Source organism: Mauremys mutica, chromosome 7, assembly GCF_020497125.1.
Source record: "Mauremys mutica isolate MM-2020 ecotype Southern chromosome 7, ASM2049712v1, whole genome shotgun sequence".
NCBI classification, from domain to species: domain Eukaryota; kingdom Metazoa; phylum Chordata; order Testudines; family Geoemydidae; genus Mauremys; species Mauremys mutica.
This window is the reverse complement of record NC_059078.1, coordinates 22,682,822-22,708,100: the sequence shown is the minus strand read 5'-3', so window position 1 is coordinate 22,708,100 and position 25,279 is coordinate 22,682,822. Positions and strand designations below refer to the sequence as shown.

Genomic DNA, 25,279 nt, shown 5'->3' with positions numbered 1-25,279 from the left:
CCTCAAAAAATCAAATCCAAAACATATAAGAGTTAAAGGCTGTCAATTCCATCCGCTTAGGAATCCTGGGAATTGTTATAGCCCAATGTGTGAACACATACATTGGCACATTCTATGAAATTGTTTTCAACTAAGGGGGGGGGAGGTGTTTTGCTTTTTTTTCTTTTAAGTTCAGTACATCCGAGGCACTACAATAATATAAGTAATAATAAAAACAGCAACACTATATTATGGACTAATGACAATCATTTCCTAAATTTCATTTTTCAAAATGCCACTGCATAAATCCAAAAAGGGTCTACAAAAAGACTTATTGCTATATATGCAAACTTTAAAAGGATACTGTCCACTTTTTAAAAATCAGTGTCTGAATTTTTTTAACCTACACGTTAACTGTAACAATCCTAAGATTACACTTGTTGAAAAATGAGAGAAAAATAGTTGTTTGTTTAATTTATTTCATGAATTTCACAGAACTTTATACATTATCTAAGAGTTTCCCCCATACAGTCGGCCAGCTTCCCTGGTTTGTATTGGTCTTAATGTGACTGAAAAATAATAAAAGTTAGGAACAGAAGGGGACAGGTGCAGTAACCAAAACAACTTTTAAAACTATTTTTTAAGTTGACTAGATTTCAAGAGAACAGTGCTCCTTTAAAAGCAAGTAAGGGTTGTATTTATTTTGTTGGGAAGTGGGGAGGGGCTATTTAATTTCAAAGGAAAATTAAAGCTGAATCTCCATATTCTAAGTTCTACCCAGGAACAACAGTATTCTTGGGTTTTTTAAAAGAGTCAAGAGCTACACTTTTGAAAATACGATAAAACCTCAGAGTTACAAACTGACCAGGTAAAGGAAAGGGTAAGCACAATTACAGATATACGGTTAAAATGTTGATAACTCATCATTTTATTATAGGTCTTGTAATAATGCCCCAGTTCCTAGAGACGTGAATATAAGCAAATCTCAGCTTTTATTTAAAAACAAGTTTCTAGTCCTCATGGTTGTAGAGAAAAGCATGAAAATGCGACTCTAGTGTACTGTAAAGACTCAAAAACCAAACGGCAGACAAAAAATCCAAAACATTTTTTTAAACTTCTAATTTTGTGGGGCCTGACTCTTGGTTATTGAACGTTTGCCACTGGCAAAAATCACAGTTATGCAGATACTCAGGTATGTATTCGTATATCATGATCATTTTAAGAGTTTATTTTCTTAGTGAAAACACAAAGATTTATGTTGTATTATCGGGGGAGGGTTTTCTTCAGCTACTTGGTGGCAGTGGAGGAGGGGACAATAATAAATCCAAAAACTACAATATTGTCAGACATAGGCCAAACTTGGGTGCCTAAAATTAATCACCTAAATAAGAGGTATTATTTTCAGAAACGTTAAGCACTTGTCATTCCCACTGAAATCAATGGAAGATACTGGAGCTCAGTGCCTTCGGGAAAAAATATCAAGTCACTTAAGTAAGTGTCTAAATACAGATGTGGGTACTCAGTTTTAAGTAGCCAAAGTTTGGACGTTTTTACCTTAATCCAGGGGTCGGCAACCTTTCAGAAGTGGTGTGCCGAGTCTTCATTTATTCACTCTAATTTAAGGTTTCGCGTGCCAGTAATACATTTTAACGTTTTTAGAAGGTCTCTTTCTATAAGTCTATAATATATAACTAAACTATTGTTGTATGTAAAGTAAACAAGGTTTTTAAAATGTTTAAGAAGCTTCACTTAAAATTCAATTAAAATGCAGAGCCCCCCGGATCGGTGGCCAGGACCCGGGCAGTGTGAGTGCCACTGAAAAAAAGCTCTCATGCCGCCTTCGGCACACGTGCCATAGGTTGCCTACCCCTGCCTTAATCCCTAGTGAAATCTGTCAATCAAAATCCTCTGACATGATCTAGAAATAATTTAAAAAATCATATACTATTCATGCATATTATATGATTTCCCAGTAAATTTTCAGAGTACGCATATATCAAGAGAGCCATAGTTAGCAATGCATTACCAATATGTTGAATGTGATAAAGTCAGTTTAAAAAATACAGTGTTTATCTGAATCGCAATTCACAAAATAAAATAAGTGTTACACTGTTCTGTGTGTAATCACAGACTTTCCCCGCCACACTGTCGTAAAAACAAGAAAATCAATGCAGAAAGTTAATCTCATTTGTAGTTTAAAAACAAAAAAAGTCAGAAAATTCAAAGATAAAGTTCCCAGAGTAACTGTTACTTAACCACACAGTATACATACATTAAAGCAGAAATGTAATAGAATTCAGGATCTTATCCCACAAGGAGACGAGAACCTTCAATTCGTTGGGCTAATTAACTCTACAAAATACCATACGACGTGTGCTTAAGAAGACCAAATTATAGTTGCTGTAGGAAGCAAAACTTTTAATTTCTGACAACTGTTTATATTCTTCACTGTAACAGCGCATCAGAGATTTTTGTATCAATTATAGTTTAACATTAATATACACATTCAAAACAGTAAAGTTATGCCATATTTTCATTTACATATTTTCTCTACTCCACAACTGCTGCCTCCAACAGAGGCACTGTCACTCTGGTACAATCTTGCAAGATAACTGCAAGATATGTAACTCCAGTGAATACTGAAAACAAAGAGTTGACAGCACTCACATTTCACAAGAAGCACTTAGCACTTTGCAGTTATCAGGCCCTTGCTCTGGGCACTTTCTTGTAATACTACATTGATACCTGTTAAATACTCCATTACATAACTGTACCAACTTGGGATATTACTCTTTCCACACTCCATTCACAACAAACCTATCCTGGTCCACATCCACTTCCTTCTTCCTTCACTTTTACTCAGACTGTGCTCTGATCATTTACTGTCATCACCTCTATCACTTATTATTATGGAATCAATAATCCAGTAACGGTTTATAGCTTATAACAGCATGGAAACCTCAAAGCAGACTGAGGCATGCCACTATTACTTTATATATACAATTTTTTTAAGCCACACTTTAACTCATTTCAACATACTAGAATGTGAAGGTAGATAACCACTGCCAGAACACCACTCAGAATCCCCTAAAGTCAACCGCAGGTTCAGGTAATCGTGACCTCATTTTTACAACATAAATGCATAATTTCCATACCGGTCTTTGATGACGGGACCACAGACTTTAAAAGAGGAAGCAATTACAGTCATTAGAATTTCACCCAAGCATGAGATTTAATCTTGGGGCATGGACTTGCCAATGGCTGTGGGGGTCTCAATAGAGACAAAATTGCTCTGGAGGGGGGAAAAACCCACCAATGATGACATTAGTCAGCAAGAGAGACTGGGCTTTGTCTTCTGTCCGGCGTAAAAGCCAAGTACAAGGAATCCATTTTCCCTGCCCCCTCTTCTTAATCACAAAAAAAATACAATAATTTTGTTTCTTTCTTTGCAAAGCAGCTTTTACATACTTTGGAAACTTTCTTTTCAGTGCAATAATGCTGATTGCAATAGCAGGAAGGGAAGGCGGGGGGGTGCTTTTTATAACAAAAGTAGACTTTAAGAATGAATACGTATCTGGGACAAAAAGTCATTTCTCCCCTGCCCACCCAGCTCAATTTAAATTGGATTGTTTTATTAAAACCATCAATCTCTTACATTTCCATAGTTTCTTTCATCTCAAAAGTTCTCAAAGCACTTTTCAAATTTTATACATGCAGGAATCACATCACTATTGAAATATGGCCACCTGGTGCACAACACATTGCACAGCACTGGGAGAAGGAGAAACTTTAAGCAAACAAATCAAGGTAAACTCTTATGAAAAAGGTGCCACAAGGTCCACACAGAGCAGACACAATCTCACTTTTATTTGTTAATTGCCAAACATGTTCTGGGCACCGAATACATAAAATGAAGGCAGTCTTTCAACTGAAAAGCCTACCATCTAAGAAAAAGAAGCCTGGATGTGCCAGGAAATCCATTGGAAGGAATAACTTGGACTTTTTCCACAATTAGAAGAAGTGGATAAAAAGAAAAAAAATAAAGTTTTGTACAAAAACAAAACATACCTCACAAACAGTAAACTGATGGAAACTCAGCTTTTTTCACAAAAATTTGATGGACAAGTTGACCCTACTGAGATTAAAATGCAAGTATTTCAAATCTGATGCTTATACCCCTGAGGAGCCCTTCTCCCCAAATACAAAAGCATGCTCAACAGCACTGTTTTTAAAACTTTCCTCTTGTATCCATTCCTTTTCCTTCACTATTCACCCACTCTTCTTGTGTTGTCACATTCACATATATATATTAGGTTTGTCTGGTCACAACCACCCCAATGCTGGTAATTACAATCTAATGCAGAACTAGTCAGGTTGGGTTTGAAACAGAGATCATAATTCAAATTGGGAGCTGACACTAATCATTTGATGTTCACTTGAAGAGATTAGATAGGCTGTGCAAGAACATTTTGGTAGAAGTACTGATAAGAAGATGGGAAATAAGAATTATTGGTATTTACTCTGTGTGCAATGCTTATGGAAGCAAACTGTTTAAAGGGAGCACTTCAAAATGGCTATTTAATCTGAATTTTACAGAAAGCACTGAAAACATTTTCTAACAGAATGCACAGTATCTTTGCCATCATATCTGTCCTATGGGTTGTTCAAATCTTTCTTTGCAGGAATTCTCACTCAATTTTGCTCCATTACAAGCTGTGATCCACAGTACATAATGCATTCAAGAATTCAGCTGGAAATTACCACTGAAGAACATCTGTCCTTGCTCTTCAGCTTGCCAGGCTTGCCTCAGGGATCCAAGATAGAAAGTAACTAGCTGCCACACAAAAAAAAACAACTTTTTATTCTATTTATGGGCTTTAAATCCAATGGAAATTTGGCGTTTCAGTGTGTTTTCTTTATTAGATGACATTTTTGGAAGACATGTTGCACATCTTATTTAAAACTATGCTCTTATTTTACCATCTGTGATCTTGTTTAAAAAATAAGCACTTCTGACAAAGGATACCATGAGCAAACATGATGATCTGTAAGGTGAAAAAAAAGCAGGAGGAAAGAAGAAACACACTCAGGAAAGTAGCCCCATGCCGCCTTCAAGTGAAACTAGTTGCACTTGTATATAAAATCCCAACTTGTTTTCTAATAAAAATACTGTATCATACAGCATATAATCATATCTAGCAGCTTCTAACTGTGAGCAGTCTCCTAATCAAGCTACAGGATGCGTGTGCATGAATACAGCAGAAACTTGCTAATTCACAATGATGACTGGGAGACTATTGTGAATTACTAAATTGTACCATTTAGCAAATGAATACATTCGCCACCACCAAAAATGCTACTTTGAAAAAAGTACTTTGTTAATTTGTTTTGATAACTGCAAGTTTAATTATTAAAATATTTTATATTGTAAATAAAATGCATTAGATTTTAAGAAAGTAACAAGCTCTGAACATAAGACATCACTATATTGTTGTTTATCTTAACAGCACCTAATAGATAAAAATCTTGATCACTGCCCCAAACTGCCTACAAACTAATTTCAGAGCAGCAAAAAGGGGCAGGGGTGACAGATTATGTAGTTATTCAGTGAATGCTAGTACACAGCATGACAGAACAAAGAAATTTTGTTTTTTAGCCCACCAGAATGAATGAACAAGTAGCAGACTTAGTTGGCAAGTCTACAGTGCTTGGTTATTAAATGTTTCCTCAGAAGTTCTGTATTTTTATGGCAAATAGCAAAGTGTGGTTTTGCTGTACATCAGCAATTACGTACACACACACACAAAACAGCTCTTGATTAGTAGTAGCACATTTGACATGTAAATATAAAACCAATCTTGTTTAGAATTTACATTTAAGATGCAGGGAGAAGTACTTAAATGATGATAAAAAACACAACTTTAGAATCAAGATGTGCAGTATATTGACATACATACATACACATCTAGACAGACAGACAGATAGATAAAAATGAGCATTACACAAGTAATCATATTTCTGACAGTGTTCCAACTATACCCAGAAAAGCATGTGATTACACAGTATAACTCCAAAGATCAAGAGTTGCTGGTCTTATCCTTCTTCATATCCATAAACCCATAAAAAATAAGGAAAAATCTTCTGGATTTGTTCTCTACTATTACTTCCAAGTTAAAGCACAGAGTTTAGGATTTTGTTGGATTTGTAGCTCCTTGCAGGAAAACCATAAACTCCAAGTCTATAAACTAGCAGCAACAACAACAAAAAAGGTGGGGGGAGGGAGGAGACCACGGGGTAACAAAGACCTCAGACCATAAGATCTGCATGAACACAAAAAACTGGTGAGACAGTCAAACCAAGATATTTTATATACATACATTAAAATGAAAATGAAACTAATGCACAATAAAATGAATGTTCAAACACTGAAATTATGATACAAATGAAAACACCAGGCAAATTCCATGTCAAGGCCACTGCTCTATTTTTAAAATCTCCCACTATACCTATGTAACAGAGAGGCCTCATGATTACCCCAACCCTCATGTTGCAATTCCTAGGCAACACAGGAGGCGTTTGGAATGGATTTAGGAGTAACAACATGCAGTTTCCTTGCTTTTGCTTATTTGTTATATGACCTTAACGTAAAAATGCAGGTGCGTGCATGCTAATACCCAGTACCATGGTTCCCACATCTTTAATTAGTTTACAAGTTAAGTCAGACAGTATTTACATAAACGTAAAAAACCACACACAACATTTGACCCTTTATTGGGGGGAGGGGGAGAGAATCCTCACAATCACACTGCTTTTAATTGAAAAGTAGTTGTTTGCCTCAGTTATAGATGCTACTTAGTCTCTGCCATGTAATGTACAAGACAACAGAGCAAATTGCTTACTGTTTAAGAAGTACAAACACTATCAAGGTTGTAGACATCAAAATGTCTACAAAGACATCTAAGGAAGAATTAATCATTGGAGGGAGGGGGGGAGAAGAGTTAGGCCATGTTTGAGTTCTGAGTGACTATGGACCCTATGCATTGTCTCATTTTAAAATTGGGGTCACTACATTTAAGCTGACCCTATACATTTATCATAAAGATCCTGCATTGCAAGCAAACACTGCCCTCTTGTGCACTATAATGTCCAGTAGAAAAGGCTGCATTTTGTTTCTTTTTAAAAGCAAGCAACAGTTTTATACCAGCAACCTCCTTTACCTCTTCTTTATACATTCATATCTGTACTCAAAAACCAAACAAACCATACACTTTGTTTCATTTAAAAATTCTGTAAAGTTATTCCTCCAAGTTGTCATACAAAACGTTAGGCACTAGCAGACTACTGTAAAATTATTTTTTTTATCTGAATTTTAGTTTTGAGAGAGAAGGGACTTAGTTTAAAAAATAAAGTTGAAATTGTTTATTAGACAGTTTTAGAAGTGCAACTATATTGCACATGTAAGCCATTTATAAGCATGCTGGATATAAGAACCTTAGTGTGCATTTTAGAAAACACAAAGTACTAGCAACTAAGAGAAATGTTTGAACCCTTTCAGACTAATAGAATATTTCAAAAGTGCCAACCACTATGCAGCTTCAGAAAATAAATTACCTTTTCCTCACTCAGAGTCCTAGCTCTTCCATTTTTAATCTCCATTTTATACTTTCACATCACCCACTAGGCTCGTTACAACCACCATCCTCAACTCAAGCTGGTGGGTGGCCAAGGGTCCTCTCAGAGTTTACCAGCAGTGGTTGTTTAACTGACCAGAATGGTTGCTATTGCGCAATGAAAGGCACTCTTTTCACCAAGGAAGAACACACTGCCCCCATAGCATTCTTAACCTCTACAAGTCCAAGAAGCAAAAGGCCTACATTCAAATTTAGGTCTCTCACATGGCTTGGGGAGAACTTTGCCATTAGGCTATGGGAATAACACCCTCTGTAACACGTATGTATAAATGTAATCAGAAATACTCATTTAGACAAGAGAAAGCTTTTACGGCAGCTACAGAGAACTACTTTTCCTGTTCACTAACTGGACTTTTATGTATCAGTATTCAAACATCCAATTTCATGATAACAGTCAGTGGAGAGTTACAATTAAGTACCATTCCCCAGTAGGCAGAGTTAAAAAATATGGTGGATGGATTGCAGCATATGCAAGTAGATTTACGAGAACCTGCTCAGTAATTATAACAACTTACTATATGGACATTTGTACTATTATTATTTTTTAAAAAAAAAGTTAAAAACAACATTGAATATGTATTCTTAAAAGGAACATCTTTCCCTCCCAAGCAGGCTCTAGTTCCTCTGATGGGGGTACAAGAGCCCACCTGTTTTCCCTCCTAAAATACTCCCACTGAAGGCCACTTGTTCCAGCCTCTATCATCTTGAGGAAGTACAACTGGATGGCTCTTTCAGGATACATCAGTGCCACACCTTACCCTGCCAAAGACCAGTTTGCTAAAGTGGATGCTGTAGAGCAGCAACGGCTCGCCTTCCTTTCTTGGTCCTCATCCCCATAGGGACTGAGCATCTTTTGCTATCTTTGCAGCCCATATGGTAAGAACAGTAGAACCAGAGAACAAATCTCTGATGATAGCAGTCTTGCAAAATTCTACTTGTCCACTAATCTGCAGTAAAACAGGTATCAATTTTATCAGCTAAGATGAACAAGTAGGTTTTGTACTAAAAAGTCAGCACATTTTCATTGCAATTTTGCAAAGTTGATGGACCCTATAAGCTTATGTGCATAGATATAATTAATATCTTACAACAAACTAATCAAAACAAACATTTTGTAACAACAACAAAACTACTGCTGTATTAATCTTACAAATAATCTCTAGCTGACCAAATCTGAACCTTGGTATTATGCCCATGTTTCCCTTGATCTCCCTAGACTGTTTTCATTGTAGTCATTTGCATCTGCAAGACATGCTTTTGCTATGCTCATTTCCCCCTCCCCAAGCTCTTGTGCGAGTTCAAAAGTCCTGGCCCCTTCAATGTATCAGGTATGAATTAATACCCTTCCTTAAGAGAACACAGCAGCAAAGTGGAAACAGACACTTGCAAGGCAGCCTTCTTTGAAAGGAACTGCTGGGACAAATGGTGACAATGAAGCTCTGGTTATGAAGTAAACAGGTCAAAGGTTCAGGCAGGCATAAGGATTATGAAACTACAAGTTTGTCAAAAATTCCCCTGCAGGTTTAGACAACCAGGGTCAAGCAGTAACTTTCCAATTAAAACCCTATAAGACTACTCTGTCCTTTGAACTTCAGAGGGAAAAAAACAACAAAATCTATTTTTTAAATGTTCTTGGAGAAGTCATCTCAGTTCATTCAAAATCAACTAGATAAAGGGCATCTGAAAACTACTTACCTAAAATAAACAATTCACTATCCCTCACCGTATGCATGCAAGGCTGAAGGGGAGCTAGGGTGACGTAATCATGTTCTTCTGTATTAGTGTGCTGACCCTTTGTAGGGCATGAAATTAACCAACAGCAAGTAAGAAATCTGCTACTGGTTAAACTACTTTGCTACGCAAAGTGGTCTTAAAATGAAATATGGGGATAGAATTTCTTCTGGAAGATTAACTTCTATAACCTCTCTGCAGGTTTCCCCTACTGCTGAACTCATTCGAAAAACCATTCAGCATCCTACTGGATGTATAGGCCTTTTAGAGTACGACACACACATGTATGAGCCCCACTCCTTTGAGGAAGATAATGACAGCTTCATGAAAATCTATAAAGCTCATTGTCAATACCAAAACAAAACCTCAAGACAAGCAGCAGCATTAAACAGACCCACCCACATTGAGTAAAATCCCTCAAGGGCCTAAACTTGTGTATCAAGATTCAAAAAACACTCTGTACCCCACCACCACATGTCTGTCAAGTGGCATGACCTCAGTATTGAAAACAAGCATGAGCTGGTCAAGGAGAGAGTGAATTACTCCTGGAATTACCCTCTCACTCCAGTCACAGGGCTCTTTTGCTATGTGTGAACCTGGCAAGGAAATAGATGCTGCAATTGTAGAGAGAAACAGACAATGTGTAAAATGGCAGGGAGTTGCTCAATTACCTATGTGAGATGGAATTTTAGTCATGTAATTTTGTGATGAGCTTTTTGCTGTTTGTGATACAAGCTAAAGAATGCACCTTAAGACGAAGTTTTTCAGGGCTTTGATTCTTTGTTTAGTAACCTTCATCTATTGCAAATTACCCTATAGCTTTTCCAATGCTACGTGAATAATAAAGAGACCATTATCAAGCATCTTTACCACTAAATGGCCAAACAGCAGTGGTGGCCTTGGTTATATGACAAGCAACCTTCCTACTACAGAAAAGAAAGGGGAACTATACAAATCAGTCTTATTGTACGCAAAAATCAGTTTTAACCATGTTCATGTACTATTTTCAAAAGTAAAGGCTAAGCAGTGGTTGTACAATGACTGAGCAAGTAATTGCAGCAGCTGTTCTGTGCTCAATAACTGAAAGGCAGTCTGAGACTTTATTGCCCATAGGGGAGCCCTGACAAGCATATCACTTGTCTCTCATCTCTATCATTTATAACTGCGTGTTGCAATATAGATGTGAAGTTCCACTTTTATCATGACACCCACAGGAAGCATGTCAAAGACATTTTTTAAATATGTATTTAAACTGTGCATTTTAATACAGATTGAATCCAGTGCATATGTCTTCAGAGTAATAACATGACCATATTGTTGTAACTCACCCAACATCCTCAAACTATTGTATTTGTTGCCTTTTAGTTCCACCATTGTCTGAAATTAGATAGTAATTTTTTTTTCAGTGCAGAGATTATTTCTTATTTATAATGTGAAGCACCTAGCACACAAGTGGGCACTGGAAGATAAGTTATAACCGTTGCAGCAACACTGTACAGGAAAATAATTAAACTACCTGTAAGTGAAATCCATGGTATATTCCTCAGCATGCAGTTACTCAGAATGCCTTACCACTTCACTGCTGGGGTCTATGGTCTGAGAACGAACTAATATTGTTGGAGCATAAGTAAAATTAAGAACTAAAAAGTAATTAAGAAGTCTAACTGGAAAAGTTGTATCTACCATTTCAATCCAACCTTGACTATAACCTTCCAACTAAAACCTGAAAAATCCATCATGGCTGGAACTAACGTTTTCTATTCCTAGCATGTAGGTAAAATATTCTTTGATTTAAAACTCGATATGTTTTGCTCTCAAGGGCAAGCTCTATAAGAAGAAAGATGCAACCGCACAGAATGAAATATGACTTCCATCTTCCATTTCTCTTCTTATTTGGTTACTGCTCAAATATTCTGCATTCATTTAAACCAAGGTTTCATCTCCAGTGACGTTTCTTTTATGTTGTCATGAAAAGTATTTGCAAGGTCAACGATGCCCTGCATAACAGGAGGAATAGGCAAGAATACAGGATTCAGCTATGAAAGCCCACTTTCAAATAATTAGCGAGATTCATCCTTTAAAATCATGTTGTGTTGTTTCAATCAGCCCTTTAAAGGGCAGCTTCCACCCAAAGAAAACTTTCAAATAGAATATATTAAATAATAAAACAAATAATACTTTGGGCCTATATAACATCTTTCATCTAGGAATCTCTAAGAAGTTTACAAACATTAAGCTTCACAACCTCCTTGTGAGATTATTATCTGTAGAATGGGTATAACAATATCTATATCTATTTACCTGTCCTATGTCTGAGGTATTTAAAGATATTTGCATTTAAACTGGTCTTTTCTCCTCCTACCTAATCCTACAGTGAGGTCAATTTTTAAAGTATATGATGTTTTATAAAGCACTCGCACAAAAGTACCTTAGTGTTTCCAACTCTCGTAATTTTATAACAAGTCTCACCATAGTCAATGTTTTACTTAAAGCCTGGAGTTCCACACTTACAAGAGAATCTCAGCTTTAATTAAAAAAAAAAAGAAAGAAAGTCACTATGCTCCATGGTTGCAGGGAAAAGATTGAAAGATTGAACACTGAAGGCACAAAATATAGAAGGCAGATAAAAACAATCAAAAAATGTATTTTTTTTTTAAATCTGAGGATTTGGTGGCCTGCTTTCTGAACAGCTAGAATTGGCAATACTGGTACCTATGGACTGAACCATTTTAAACATTAATTACTAAATAAATCAGATGTTATTTGGGCCCTGATCCACTAGGGCTATGCACAGGTCAGATTACAGAAATTGTAATTGTTATATTTGGTCAATATTGACAGTCGGGAGCAAACAATCACAGTTTCTTTTAAAAACCAATAGAAAAGAAAAATGATAACTCTAAGCTATCGATTAATAGGTAAGGGAGTGTGATTTTTAAACACAGCACAGATTATGAAAACTATTTTTTTTCTAGTGACCTCCTAAGTATTCCTCGTGAGATAATAGTTCCAGAGAAAGTTTGGCTCTCTCAGATCTTAGTAGTTTCCCCACAGAGAGCAAAGCTTAAATGAAAGTTTCTACACAGAGACCTTAACAAGAACTGTCCTGCTCACAAGAACAAACTTAGTTCCCTATAAAGTAAATAAAAGACGGTTACTCACCTGTAGTTCCAACTGGCCGTCACGGGCGGTAAGAAGGAACTGAGGAGCGGACGGGCCGGCTGGGGTATATATTTAGCGCCATAGCGGCGCCACTCCAGGGGGCGCCAGCCGGCCCGCCAGTGTTGCTAGGGTAAAAAAGTTCCGAGATGCCGTGCACGCGCGGCGCGCACACCTAACTGGAATGGATAGGAGCAACACATCTCGAAGAAGAATCAGTATTTCTGTAAATTATCAGGCACCTTTGCTGTGAAACAAAGCACAACTGTGGGCTAAATGCAGCTAATAGTCGCCCTCTTCCTGTAACTGCAGAGTAACAAAGCAGATGAACTGAACTGCAGAGGATTTTACTGGTGATGAACTCAAGCAATACATAATTTCTATTCATCTATCCAGGATGATACACATACAAGTAGGTATTATGGTTGTGTGCATCACTGGCACCATTTGCAAGTAGCAAATCTGTCAAAAAAGTGTTTTTCCAGTGGACTCTATGAAATCAGTTAGAAGGTTCCCATTCCAGCTCCCAGGAAACGGGTGATGACATTGTAAAACTGCCCCACTAACTGGTTCTCTGTCTGGCAATTTGAAAAGAGACTAAGGACAGAAAGAACCCAGGAGTACTTGTGAAATGTACTAATCTCCCCTCTAAAGAAGGTCCCTATAGGTTAGCAATAAGAATCATTGACTGGATCACGGTGAGATAAGCTAGCACTATGGCCGCTCATGTTGTACCTTATATCCACAGAATAGCAGTCTTCAGGGCTGGCACCTTTCATGAGCAATTACATCACTTTTTTAAAGTGTGTATATTTGTTTTTAGGGGGTTCCTTTTTTAATATGCTAGCATCACCATGCCACATAACTGTATGATTCCTCAGGGTAGAATATTTCTCTCCTGTGCCGATTTCTTTTAAAAGTTTTGCTTCTCAAGGAGCATCAACTTAAGCTACATATCTAGCTAACATGAAACAAGAGATTTATATACACCAATATTTACAAATATTAAAGGAACAACAACTATATACAAGAAAATATGGAAACATTTAAATAATACATGCAAAAATAAACCTAATACTAATCTAAATCTCAAAAGAACTTCTCTCCAGCACTTACTGATAAGTGTTTGGGTTTACAATAAGTTGGACCTTTGAGCAATTTAAACTACAAACTTCCAGATCAATGACGTAAAAGCACATTGAAGAAAACCTGGAGTTCTACAAGGGCTAGAAGATGCAGTGATCTCAAATTCCTTCACTTCAGAGTTCACACAGTGAGCTGAAGTCAAAATCCCATCTTCCTCAGACTAAGTTCCCCTTCCACCACTTTCCTGACCATCCTTCAAGTCTCCATCCTAAAGCCTGTCCCCCAAATAATACAAAAGATTGGGTAAGAAGAAGTTACCATAATGACTGCTGACACCACTACCTGTTTTCAATAATGCAGAAACATTTAGTTTTTAATTTTAAAACTATGTAAGTATCTATGCAAATTAACAGAAACTCTTAGGTTCAAGCATAATTTGCAGGTGAAGGCCTCAATGCCTACAAAGATCGCCCATTTTACAGCAGGAAAAAATCTTTATACATGCTCTAAACATGATTTAAGACCTGTTCATAGGGTGGAAGATTCCCTCCCTGCCCCCCCCCCCCATGTGAATTTATTTTAAAATGTGCTGCTGGAATAAGTCAAAGTCTCCTTTACCTCAAATTTGCTTTCAAGGAAAACATTTTAAAAGAACTGAAATGTACACAGTACTTCTAATGCTATAGTCTGACAAATGTTAAGAACATCTCAATCTAAGTAGGAGTTTTGCATCTAAATTTCTAGCAAGTGTATATATGAACACTTCAGCAGCAGCACTGCCAACCTCTGACAATTTAAATGAGGAAGAGTTCAAAAAATTTGAAAGAGAAATTGTAACTATGTCCATTAATATTGTCACATCCTTTCCATCAATAAAGAAATGTTTAAAAAACAAATGCATTAGTATATGCAAAACTGACTGGTTCACATACCGTTTTTTATCAATAAAAATATTTTGTTGACGGGTGTGAATTTTTGCTGAAAGTTATATCAATATGAGCCCTGGTGTGGATGTAGTTGCATCAGTGTGAGGTTGTCTTTAGCATAGCTTATTCCTTTTCCACTACAGGAATAAGCTCTCTTGACTCCACACAGGGCAGGGCTACACTTTTGCTAGCATAGTAACGTTGGTTGGGGGTGTAACTTTTCATGACATTGTTATACTGGCAAAAGCCCTAGTATAGAAAGTTATAACAACAAAAAAGTTATTTTGCTGGTACTGTATAAATCATGTCTCCACTAGAAGGATTTGGCAACTGTATAGATAGTTTTAACCCTTCCCTCCCCTGGCAGGAGGCAACTTCCAGCTCTTCAACCCTCCCACCGCACACAAGACAAACTTTATTTCTTTACATTTCAAACCCCCCCACCCCACCCGCTCTCTGCATCCTCGGAAATGATACCCACATGCACCCAGTGGAGGCGAGACCCCCAAACACCCCCCGATTCACTTCTCCCTAGAGAGCAGATCCCCTGACATGGGGGGGGGGGGGAGAAGCCCACGCCCCTCCAGAGTCACGATCTCTCTCAGGGACCTGTCGCCCCCCCTCACCCCCCCTTACCGCCAATGATGGTCCGGATGAGGGAGGCGTGTCCCGGACAGTCCACCAGGGTGAGCTGGAGCTCGCCGGGGCCGGGGCCCAGGTGCGGCGGCAGCGGGGCGCGGAGGCAGGAGAAGCCCAGGTCCAGGGTGATGCCCCGAGCGCGGCTCTGCGGGGCCCGGTCGAAGGCGGCGGTGGAACCGGTGGTGCTGAGCGCCCGGGCCAGCGCTGTCTTGCCGCTGTCGATGTGCCCCAGGACCCCCACGTTCACATTCAGCCTCCTGGGGGCGCTGGGCCCCGGGGCAGCGACAGCGGCGGAACCGGCCATGGCTACCCTGTTCCCTTCGCACACCGCCGGTCCCGTTCCCAATAGCGCCCCCGCGGCAACACGGACTCCGCGGCGACCGTTCCGGGCTATCTCCGCGTTCCGCCCTCTCTGGGGAGAAAGGGAACGTCCAGCAGCCGGGCGGGTGGGGTGTCACCCACATTAGTCATGTAACAAGGCCTGGGGGTGGTTAAGGACATGTCCCGCAGAGGGAGCCCAGGGCTTGGTCTTTGCTAAAGCTGACAGTGGGCTGTGTTCTGTATCAGACCCAGAAAACCTGGCTGCTGCCTCACAAGAGTTTGCAATCAAAACCAAACTCCTCCCAGAACTACTCATGGGGAACCTCAGATATACTGTATTACACCTACAGCACCTGTTCCGTAGCTGTGCAAAATACATACCCACTACATGTAGAGACACAGTATACATTGCACACAATACCCGCTGCTATATACACAGATCCACACAATACATACAGCAGCATACACACAACATAGTACAAATCTGAAGGGATGTTAGGAGGGTGCCACAATGAACAAAATCAGACTCATGGTTATTGGTGTAAACATGCGTCTTTGATTAAAAAAAAAAGTAAAAGGTCCAGGACTCATCCATATTCACTATATTCATTTTTTTTTGTATGTTAAATCCCCATCATCGACTTTTCATATTTGTCTCTTGAATTATTAGCCCTCCAGGGCAGGAATTGTCTCTTCATGTTTTTACAGCGCCAAGCACACTGCTGGACTCTTTGACACTATCATTATATAAATGCTTATTAATAACAAGCAACTGTACGAGTTTATTCAGTTTCTCTCTGTAGTAGATAGTACCACTACCTCCCACTCAATTGTTCATGCTCTAACCTGCCATGGTGACTGAGTTGCATTCATAAAGTTTGGAGCAAGCTCTACTATAGTGTTTTAGAATGTATAAAACTGAATGGGAAGTGAGTCATGCTAGTGCACCACGACCCATCAGAGAAACTCATTGCTAAGGTACAGAAGGGAAGTTAAAAATATCAGCTACCAATCCTCCAGGGAATTATTTGTAGTAATCCCTGGGGTGCTGAAATTCTTTCATAATTTAAATTTTATTTCATTGTACACCATGCTTATTTGTTACTACAGGACTGTTGATGGGTACTAAGCTGCACACTTTGGTTTGCTATCTAAACTATTTTTAAGGAACCTCTCACTGTGATGTATCTAAGAGCCTCAGCCTGATGACATTTAATGCTGGTTGGGATTTTTTAGAATAAAATATGGATAGATTTGTTTTGGAAAAAAAAATCCATGTTTACAAAAGAAAGTCAATTTTTGAGCAAATCAATCTCACCAGACTCCTTTTATTCTGGATTACTAATTTCTGGATTTTTACAAAGGTTCCTAATGGAAAATAATTTATATAGAATGTATTTTACTTAACTGGTTAGAAACATACCTGTAAGCAGCCAAGAGTAAGCAGTGATGAGAAGTTGTCCATACAACGCTTCACAAGAGAAAATAAACTTCCCGCAGGAAGGAAAAGGGCTGGATAAACATCTAAAATACAGCATGTCAAAGAGAAGAGACAAATGTATCCCTTGTGTAAGTCCATGATAGAGATACCCCTTGGCAAGGGGTCCTCTGTTCTTCTTTGCAAACATTTCTCACCTCAGCCCTAACAAACACACTACACCAAACACCTCATACAGAATATTTATTCATAAAGAGTAACATGTAAGGAATCTATAGAAAGCTCACAACTTGTCAAGACTCAATCATTGCAAGATGTGTATATGGGTAATATTTAAGGAATATTGTATTTATACTGAAAGTATGCTTTAAGGACTTGGAGCAGAAATTAGCCACCAGGACTTAGTATGTCTCGGGGATACGGTGACCAGACAGCAAGTGTGAAAAATCGGGATGGCGGTGGGGGGTAATAGGAGTCTATATAAGAAAAAAACCCAAATATCAGGACTGTCCTTATAAAATCGGGACATCTGGTCACCCTACTCAGGGATGACCCATTGGAGCAAGGAGTTGTCACCCCTCCCTAGTCAGCGGTGAGGTAATGTGAGGTTCTATTGTCTACCCTTGTCACAACCCAGAACGGTCAATGGAAAACCATCAAAGAATTGCAACCACTCACAACGCCTTGGAGATTAAAAGGAATGTTATAGAAGGCAGGAGATCGCTCTGGCTATGAATAAAGACAAAAGATTGCTTCAGTATAAGGCCTGGTCAACACTGGGGTGGGAGGGGGTATATCTAAGATACGCAACTTCAGCTATGAGAATAGTGTAGCTGAAGTATCTTAGATCAACTTATAATCACTTACTTCGTGTCCTCGCAGCACGGGATCGACAGCCACCACTCCCCTGTTGACTTTGCTTCCGCCTCTCGCCGAGCTGGAGTTCAGCAGTCGACGGTTGAGTGATCAGGGATCGATTTATCGCATCTACACTACACGCAATAAATCGATCCCTGATAGATCAATCGCTACCCACTGATCTGGTGGGTAGTGTAGACGTACCCTAAGAATGTAGCGAAAGGTATTCTGTATCCATTCACTGAGACACCCCATTGGGAGCAAGCAGCTTTCATGAATGAGTGGATCCTGGTTCTTGTAAAATCAGTCATCTTTGCAACAGACTGAATTTAGGGAGAAAGCCTACCTTAGTATATCAGAAAGGTAACTTGATAAGTGTGGACCCACATGCATACTTTATAAGCAGTTGTTTCCACCACTTCCTCTCATGTCTAGTTAAATCTTTATTTTCTCTTTTGTTTTATTAGATGTGCTCATAAATGCTTTGTGGTTTATGGAAAAATGGGGGTAGCACTTTTGGGTGAAGAGGATCTGGAATCTCTGTGAACAGCCATTGTCAGGAGAACGATTCAAAGGGAGTTGGGGATTGGGATGCACCTCTTATTAACCTGCAAGGCCAAGTTAGGGCTTGCACAGCCCACAGGAGAGGGACTGGATGGCTGAACAGGTGGTGGTGTTAGGAAGCTGACATCCAACTACCACACAAAACACTCCCTCTCACTGGAGACAAGGGGTAACAAGCTGACTCTCAGCACTGGATATCCTGAGAACTGTCAAAAAGTCCTTTGGCTTCAGAGGAGTTACAGAAGGCATGTTGGTACCAGTATGTTTAACATAAAAAAAGATCCACAAGTGTATTTCCAGACAACAGTGTATCTGAATCATGTAATGACTGTAAATTAGAAGTATGTTAATGTTTTGAAATGATGGAAGATGGCAACAAATTGAATAAATCAGTCAACTTCAGGACTATATGTCAAAGACATCTCATCTCACAAGTTTCTAAGTAAATTGGCCTTACATGATATACTGCTATCACCTGTGTGTTAATGGATTTTTCCAATATTCTGCACATTTTTTCCAATATTCTGCACATTTTTTCCAAGAGAAGCAATATCAGTTACATTTAAACTTCCTTATGCAATAATACACATTGTTAATAATAATACTTAGCAGTTAATAGTGCTTTATATGTTCAAAGTGATGTAAAACATTAACTGATTAATTAAGTTTTACAAGAGCATTATGCCCATATTACTGATGGGAAAACTGAGGAAAATATGTGAAGTGACTTGCCCAAGGTCATAAATGGCAAGGCTGAGATTTGAATTTAGAATTTTGACTCACAACTGTATGCTTATTCTTCCAGAGCACGCTGCCTCATATTTTTAATCTTATATATTTCCTTTCATCCAAAGATCTTATGATGCTTTACAAAATTAGGTAAAAATCATCTCTATTTTATGGGCACAAAGAATTTAAGTGACTTGACATGGTCATACAATGATTCAGTGGCAGAGTCAGGAATAGAAGACGGTCCCAGTTCCCTGCTCAATTTATGAGAGGCTATCGCCTCCCTAGAGAAAATAAAGGCAGTTAGCCTGGTTATTCAGTATACTCAAAGGAATGGTCCTGGCTCCCACTGCCATCAATGAGAGTTTTAACAAGGGAGCTGGATTAGGCATAATATGTCACATTTCTAACCAAGTGCCCAAGCTTTGAATTGGTTTATGTCAAATCATCATTCTTCAGAGCTCACATACACTTTACTACCCTGAACTCCTCAACCAATCAATACATACATTCATACACACACACAATTAACTGCAAATGTATATCTAGCCCCATAAGGATACAAGAAAATGCCTGTATAATTCACATAGATGTATTACTAGATCACATTACACACCATTCATATTATAAACATACTGTATAATTCATTTTAGTATTAATGATAAGACTTCTGTGGATTTACAATTTTAATTTACTTATTATGCAAGAAAAATGCATTTCTGTTTATTCTTCAACTTTTATCATCTTAAATATGACCTGCAAAGGAAAAAACATGGATTTGTGCTCCCTTTTGTTTCCTTGAGATGTATAAACAAGGCTTGAAACTTTCCAAGGGTTTGGTTTTGTTTGTTTGTTTGTTAGGGGCAGGGCCGGCTCCAATTTTTTTGCCGACCCAAGCAAAAAAAATTTCCCGCGTGACCCCGTCCCAATTCTGCCCCTTCCCCACCGCATTCCAACCCCTTCCCCAAATCCCCAGCCCCGCCTCCTCCCCTGGGTGCACTGCATTTCCCCTCCTATCCCTCCCTGGCAGCGTGCTCGGGGGAGGAGGTGAGCTGCGGTGGGGAGCGGTTCCTCTGCCCCCCACCTCGGGTTACTTCCTGCAACCCTCCCCGCACTCCCGACTGCCGCAGCTCACCTCCGCTCTGCCTGCTCCCCTGAGCGTGCTGCCGCCGCTCCACTGCTCCCCCCTCCCTCCCAGGCTTGCCACAAAACAGCTGATTCGCACGGCAAGCCTGGGAGGGAGGGGGGAGAAGAGGAGCAGCGGCGCACTCGGGGGAGCAGGCTGCAATGGAGCGGAGGTGATCGGGGGGGGAGCAGTTCCTCTGCCCCCCCAAGGTTACTTCCTGTGCCCCCCCGCCGCAGCTCACCTCTGCTCAGGGCCAGCTCCCGGCTTTTTGAGCTCCAAGAAAAAAAAAAAAGGAGCTGGAGTGCCGCCCCTTGGAAAGTGCCGCCCCAAGCACATACTTGGAGCGCTGGTGTTTAGAGCCAGCCCTGGTTAGGGGAGCAATGTTTTCTTCCATTTGTTTTTACATAAGAAATTTAAGTTATCAGGATATTATGCTACAATGCTCAGAGTTATGCTAAATGCCTCACAATACTTAGACATTGCATGAGGTCCCTGCCTCAAACAGTTTGCAGAATTGGGGCCTTTGACCATAAAGTGCCTCAAAGAGGTAGATCCCTTTGCAGGATGAGGGTCTAAAATAAAACCTATTTTTGATGTCACAGATACCAAGGATGTGAAACCTGGTGAATTGAGGAGGGAATGATTTTTATTTAGGTATCAGAGGGGTAGCCGTGTTAGTCTGGATCTGCAAAAGTAACAAATAATCCTGTGGCACTTTATAGACTAACAGACGTTTTGGAGCATGAGCTTTCGTGGGTGAATACCCACTTCGTCGGATGCAACGTCGGATGCAAGTACTTGCATCCGACGAAGTGGGTATTCACCCACGAAAGCTCATGCTCCAAAACGTCTGTTAGTCTATAAGGTGCCACAGGATTATTTGCTATTTTTATTCAGATTATTTTAAAAAATGTCTTTTTCCTCCATTTGGTTTTACTACCTCAAATCCCTTAGAAAGAATTAGAAGAAAAGATACCTGTGTTAAAGATTCAACAGCCTCCTTTGATGAAGGGTTCAGGAAACTCCCAATCCAATTCTCTCCAAAAGAGACCTCTAGCAATATGGTAAACAAGACTTTATATTCCTGATATTTCTAAGGTAAGAAAATAAACTTCCAGGCTTTTCTACACAATATAAAGAAACAAACAATGGCATAAACTCATTTTTGCCCCCCTCAATATAATATCCCCTTTTCTATGCTGAATTCTTGCTTCAGAAGTGTTCACTTTGTTTGCTAAAGTTTTCCAAGACTCATGGGAGAGAGAGCAGGAAGTCAGACTTTTGGGAAGGGCTAAAAATGTAAAGGTCATTCTCCTCTCTCACACACATACACATACACACACACATTCTTTCTCTCCAAAAATAATACACTATTTGACAGTTTCAGGATTTGGCATGTCCCACTGAAATTTGAAAACTTATGTGAAACTAGGCCATGTCCTGTAACCTCAAACATTTAGCCTAAGAAAACAGCTCTGAAGTCTCCAGCTCCCACCTCAAGTATCACATGACGTCTGTACCAAAGAGGAGACCTATAATAGGAGGGCTGGGGGTGGAGGGCAGAAGAGAAACTGAAGTGAAATTAGTTTCTTAAACCTGGGGAATAACAATTCAGACTATGTGAACGGCAGGTATTATTTTTCTGGTTAAATGGTTAGTGAAATATTGGATTATGCTCAAAGTGTTTATAATGTGAGAGGGACCGCAAGGTCTCAAAACCGTCTCAAATTCTGCTAAAAAACACTGATATAGAGAAAAGAGATGAATGACTCATGCTTAACATCTAGAGTGAATTTAACCTCCCTCACTTTCTCCTAAAATAAATGCCTTTGCCAGCCAAGGTCAAGAAAATCGTGTTAAGTTCAAGCTCAGTATTTCTCATGTTGATGTATCATAACAACACATGCTCATTCACATCAGACATCAATTACAACAGATCCCCTAAGCTGTTTAAGTTCAGCCGTAAGACTTTACTGTAGTACCACTTCTACTCTGCCCTTTCTGGGGAGCATACAATTAATCCTGTGTGGTCTGACGAGCTGTGACTCTTTGGTTGGGGTTTGCCCCCCATATAAATTGTCTCCATTTTAAAAAGAATAAGTACAGTGCAATACTCAAAACAAAGACAACACAAAATGAAATAAAGACAGGTCAATCCCTTCTCATCTTGTGGATGAGAGTAATCCTGTTGAAATCATAGGTCTATTCAGATGAGCGAGAGGTGGAAGAGTTAGCTACACTAAGCAAAAAATTGTGGTGGTCACTTGACTTTTGCGTATGGCAAAAACCAAGATGACTTTAATTTAATTAATGTACTCTCTACAGGTAGTCATTGAAATTCAATCCTCAGTGTAGAATGGAGTTTTATCCACTGAACACAGTAGGGCATAGCAACCAATACTCCTGTGTTCTATTCTCAGATCTGCCATTGACTCACTATTGCCTTAGGCAAACCATTTAACCTCTCTGTGTGTCCGTATACAAAAGAGAGATAATAATGCCTATCTCACAGGGGTGTTGAGAACCTTAATTATTGTTTAAAAAGCTTCTCATGATCCTACAGAAGTAGAATATTGCTATCCACCCTCCAGCTCCATATTAAAAGACTAATGGTGATTTTCCCCAAAAAATGTTTGTGCACTACTACAGAGAAATAAGTGATTGTCAGGTGTGATAAAATAGATTACTCAAACTATCCCCTGCAGTTTCAGAAGGGATGTCAGGTTTTATATGTTGATTGGGCAGATTTTAATACAAGCTAAAAATTGATATATGGTTCACTCACTGGTTCTTTCTGGTTTCTCCACTGATTAGATTTTACCCATAGCCTTGACTTCCTGTTAGTTATGTCATTGTCTGTAAACTCTTAGAGAACTTGATGATTGTTTTCCCAGAACTGCAAGATGCTTGAAACAGGACTATACCAGCTAACGTCATTTTACTCCTGGGGGAATTCTGCACCACTGCCCATGTGCAGAATTTATGTCCCCCACAGATTTCTTTGCTTCCTCGCAGAAAAATGATTTTCTGAGGGAGAAGCAGGGGGAAGCCACAAGAGTGGTCATGCGACCCTCTCCAGCAGTATGTTTTGGGTGCCCAGGGCAGTTGGCAGAGAGGTAAATCACTGTGGGGCAGGACTGGGGAAGACCCAGCTGGTGCCTCCTACCCTGTGCCAGGCTCAGCTGCTAGTCTGGCTGGGCTGGGGAGGATGGGACTGCCTCTTCCCTTGAACAGGATCCAGGGCTGGGTGAGACTCACCCCCAGATTTCTCCCCAGGCTGCAGGAAGCTCTGCAAACTCCCCCCTCACCCCAATCGCTCCTCAGCTGCAGGGAGAGGGATCACTGTACAGGGAGCTGCTCCCCCATCCACCCAACCCCCATGCATCCAGACCCCCTCAGACCCAGACCCTCTTGCCAAGCCTCACTCCCCTGTACCCAGAACACCCCGCTCCCAACAAGCCTCATTCTCCCTGCACCTGGATCACCCTGATGAGTCACCCAGATCCCCAGCCCACCGAGCCCCAACCTGCTGCACCTCGGATCCCCACCTCACTAAGCCCCACTCCCCTAGCATCTGGACCCCCACACTGAACCCCCCCAAAACCCAGACAGAGCTCTATCCCTCCCTACATCCAGATCCTCCCCCACATCCCCACTGAGCTCCAACCACCTTCACCTGGACCCCACTGCATTACTTGTAAAAGGGGAGGGGAAAGCTGAACTGGAGCTATTCCTTTATTTACCAGGTAATGTCCCTGCTCCTCATCATACTATTTAAAATATTACAAATTTCTCTAGTGTTTGGTATTTTAAATATACAGAACATCATAGTAGTTTAATATTATAAAGTTTTCCCATTTTTCTAGTATTTTAAATGTAGTTTAAATAGTCACCCAAATACTCAAAAACTGCTGCAATAAATAGTAGCAGACTATAACAGGATAGTTACATTTTAGGACCCTGCATAGGAATGCAAAGTTCTTTTGCTGAGTCATCCTACATAAAGATGCAGGGAACTTATTGTAAAGTTAGAGTGACAGGTGCATCTTGTTAGGTACAGCTAGAATACAAAACATGTATAGAATATAGCTCTGCACAGCAAAGTGAGTTAGAGGAAATTCCAGGGACACTCCCAAAACAGCCATATGCAAGGTGGAGGGAATCTCATTTTGGTTATGAATAATGCCAAACCCCATAAAGGGGATATGCTTATGTATATACAGAGTACGTATATTGTTCAGAGCCAAATCAGAAGTCAGCTGCTTACACAAACACTTTGTATGGAAAAATTACTGTTCCATGTACACGGCTAATACAAAACATTATAAAATGTTAATGAAGGAAATTGCAAGACAGCTGGAAGATAAAAGATTTATTTTGCTACCTCTATTAGAAGTATTTAGAGATTATTTCTTTAAAAGAATAAATAGCTACGTGTTAGCTAAAAGGCAAGTGTAGAGGAACCAAAGTATAGATTTTTAAGAGGTGTTTTCTTCAAGCTATCACTATTTCACTGATGGTTACTTATACCCTCTTCCAGACCAGTGCAAAATCAATGGGCCAACTGAGCCCAGAGGCAAGAGACCCCATGCCTCTCCCATACCTGCACAGAGAGTTCTTTACCAGTCAGTTCCAGCAAAACAATCAGGCTCAATCAGAGGCAGCCCATGAACGAGACAGAGCTGCAAGCTTCGGGAGATCTCTACAGCAAGTAAATGCTTGTGCCCTTTGCCATTTTGACACAGCCACTGTCTCGGAAAATAAATCTAGTTATTTCCATTCACTAGAAACAAGCAGCCCTCACTCCCCTCCATTTGCCAGAGGCAAATGAGGCTGTAACCTGAGCAGCCCAAGATTCCCCAGGCACCGGACCTGGGAGGGGAGGGGACTCGCCCAAGCATGGGAATCCCCCTAGCTGTGACTATTACCCCTCCCCCGGTCCGTGCACACCTCCTCCCAGGCCCCACGCGGATCCCGTAATTCCTTCCCCCGGCCTCTGTAGCCCTTGACTTGGGTCCCACAGCAGGTGCCT

General features: G+C 39.9%; 1 protein-coding gene across 5 annotated transcripts in view; it reads right to left on the bottom strand.

Annotated features, from left to right (window-relative positions):
- The window catches only part of EEFSEC (eukaryotic elongation factor, selenocysteine-tRNA specific), a 187,085-nt gene extending 162,041 nt beyond the window's left edge, over positions 1-25,044 (bottom strand). For 3 of the 5 annotated variants that reach the window (XM_045025147.1, XM_045025149.1, XR_006581210.1), the window contains exon 1: positions 15,209-15,678. In XM_045025147.1, coding sequence (XP_044881082.1) covers positions 15,209-15,515 — 307 coding nt within the window. In that variant the 5' untranslated portion in view covers positions 15,516-15,678. Of the gene's footprint in view, positions 1-15,208; positions 15,679-24,850 lie in introns of those variants that run through there. The other 2 variants (XM_045025148.1, XM_045025146.1) reach the window with 2 other exon arrangements.
- Positions 25,045-25,279: the final 235 nt, after the last annotated feature.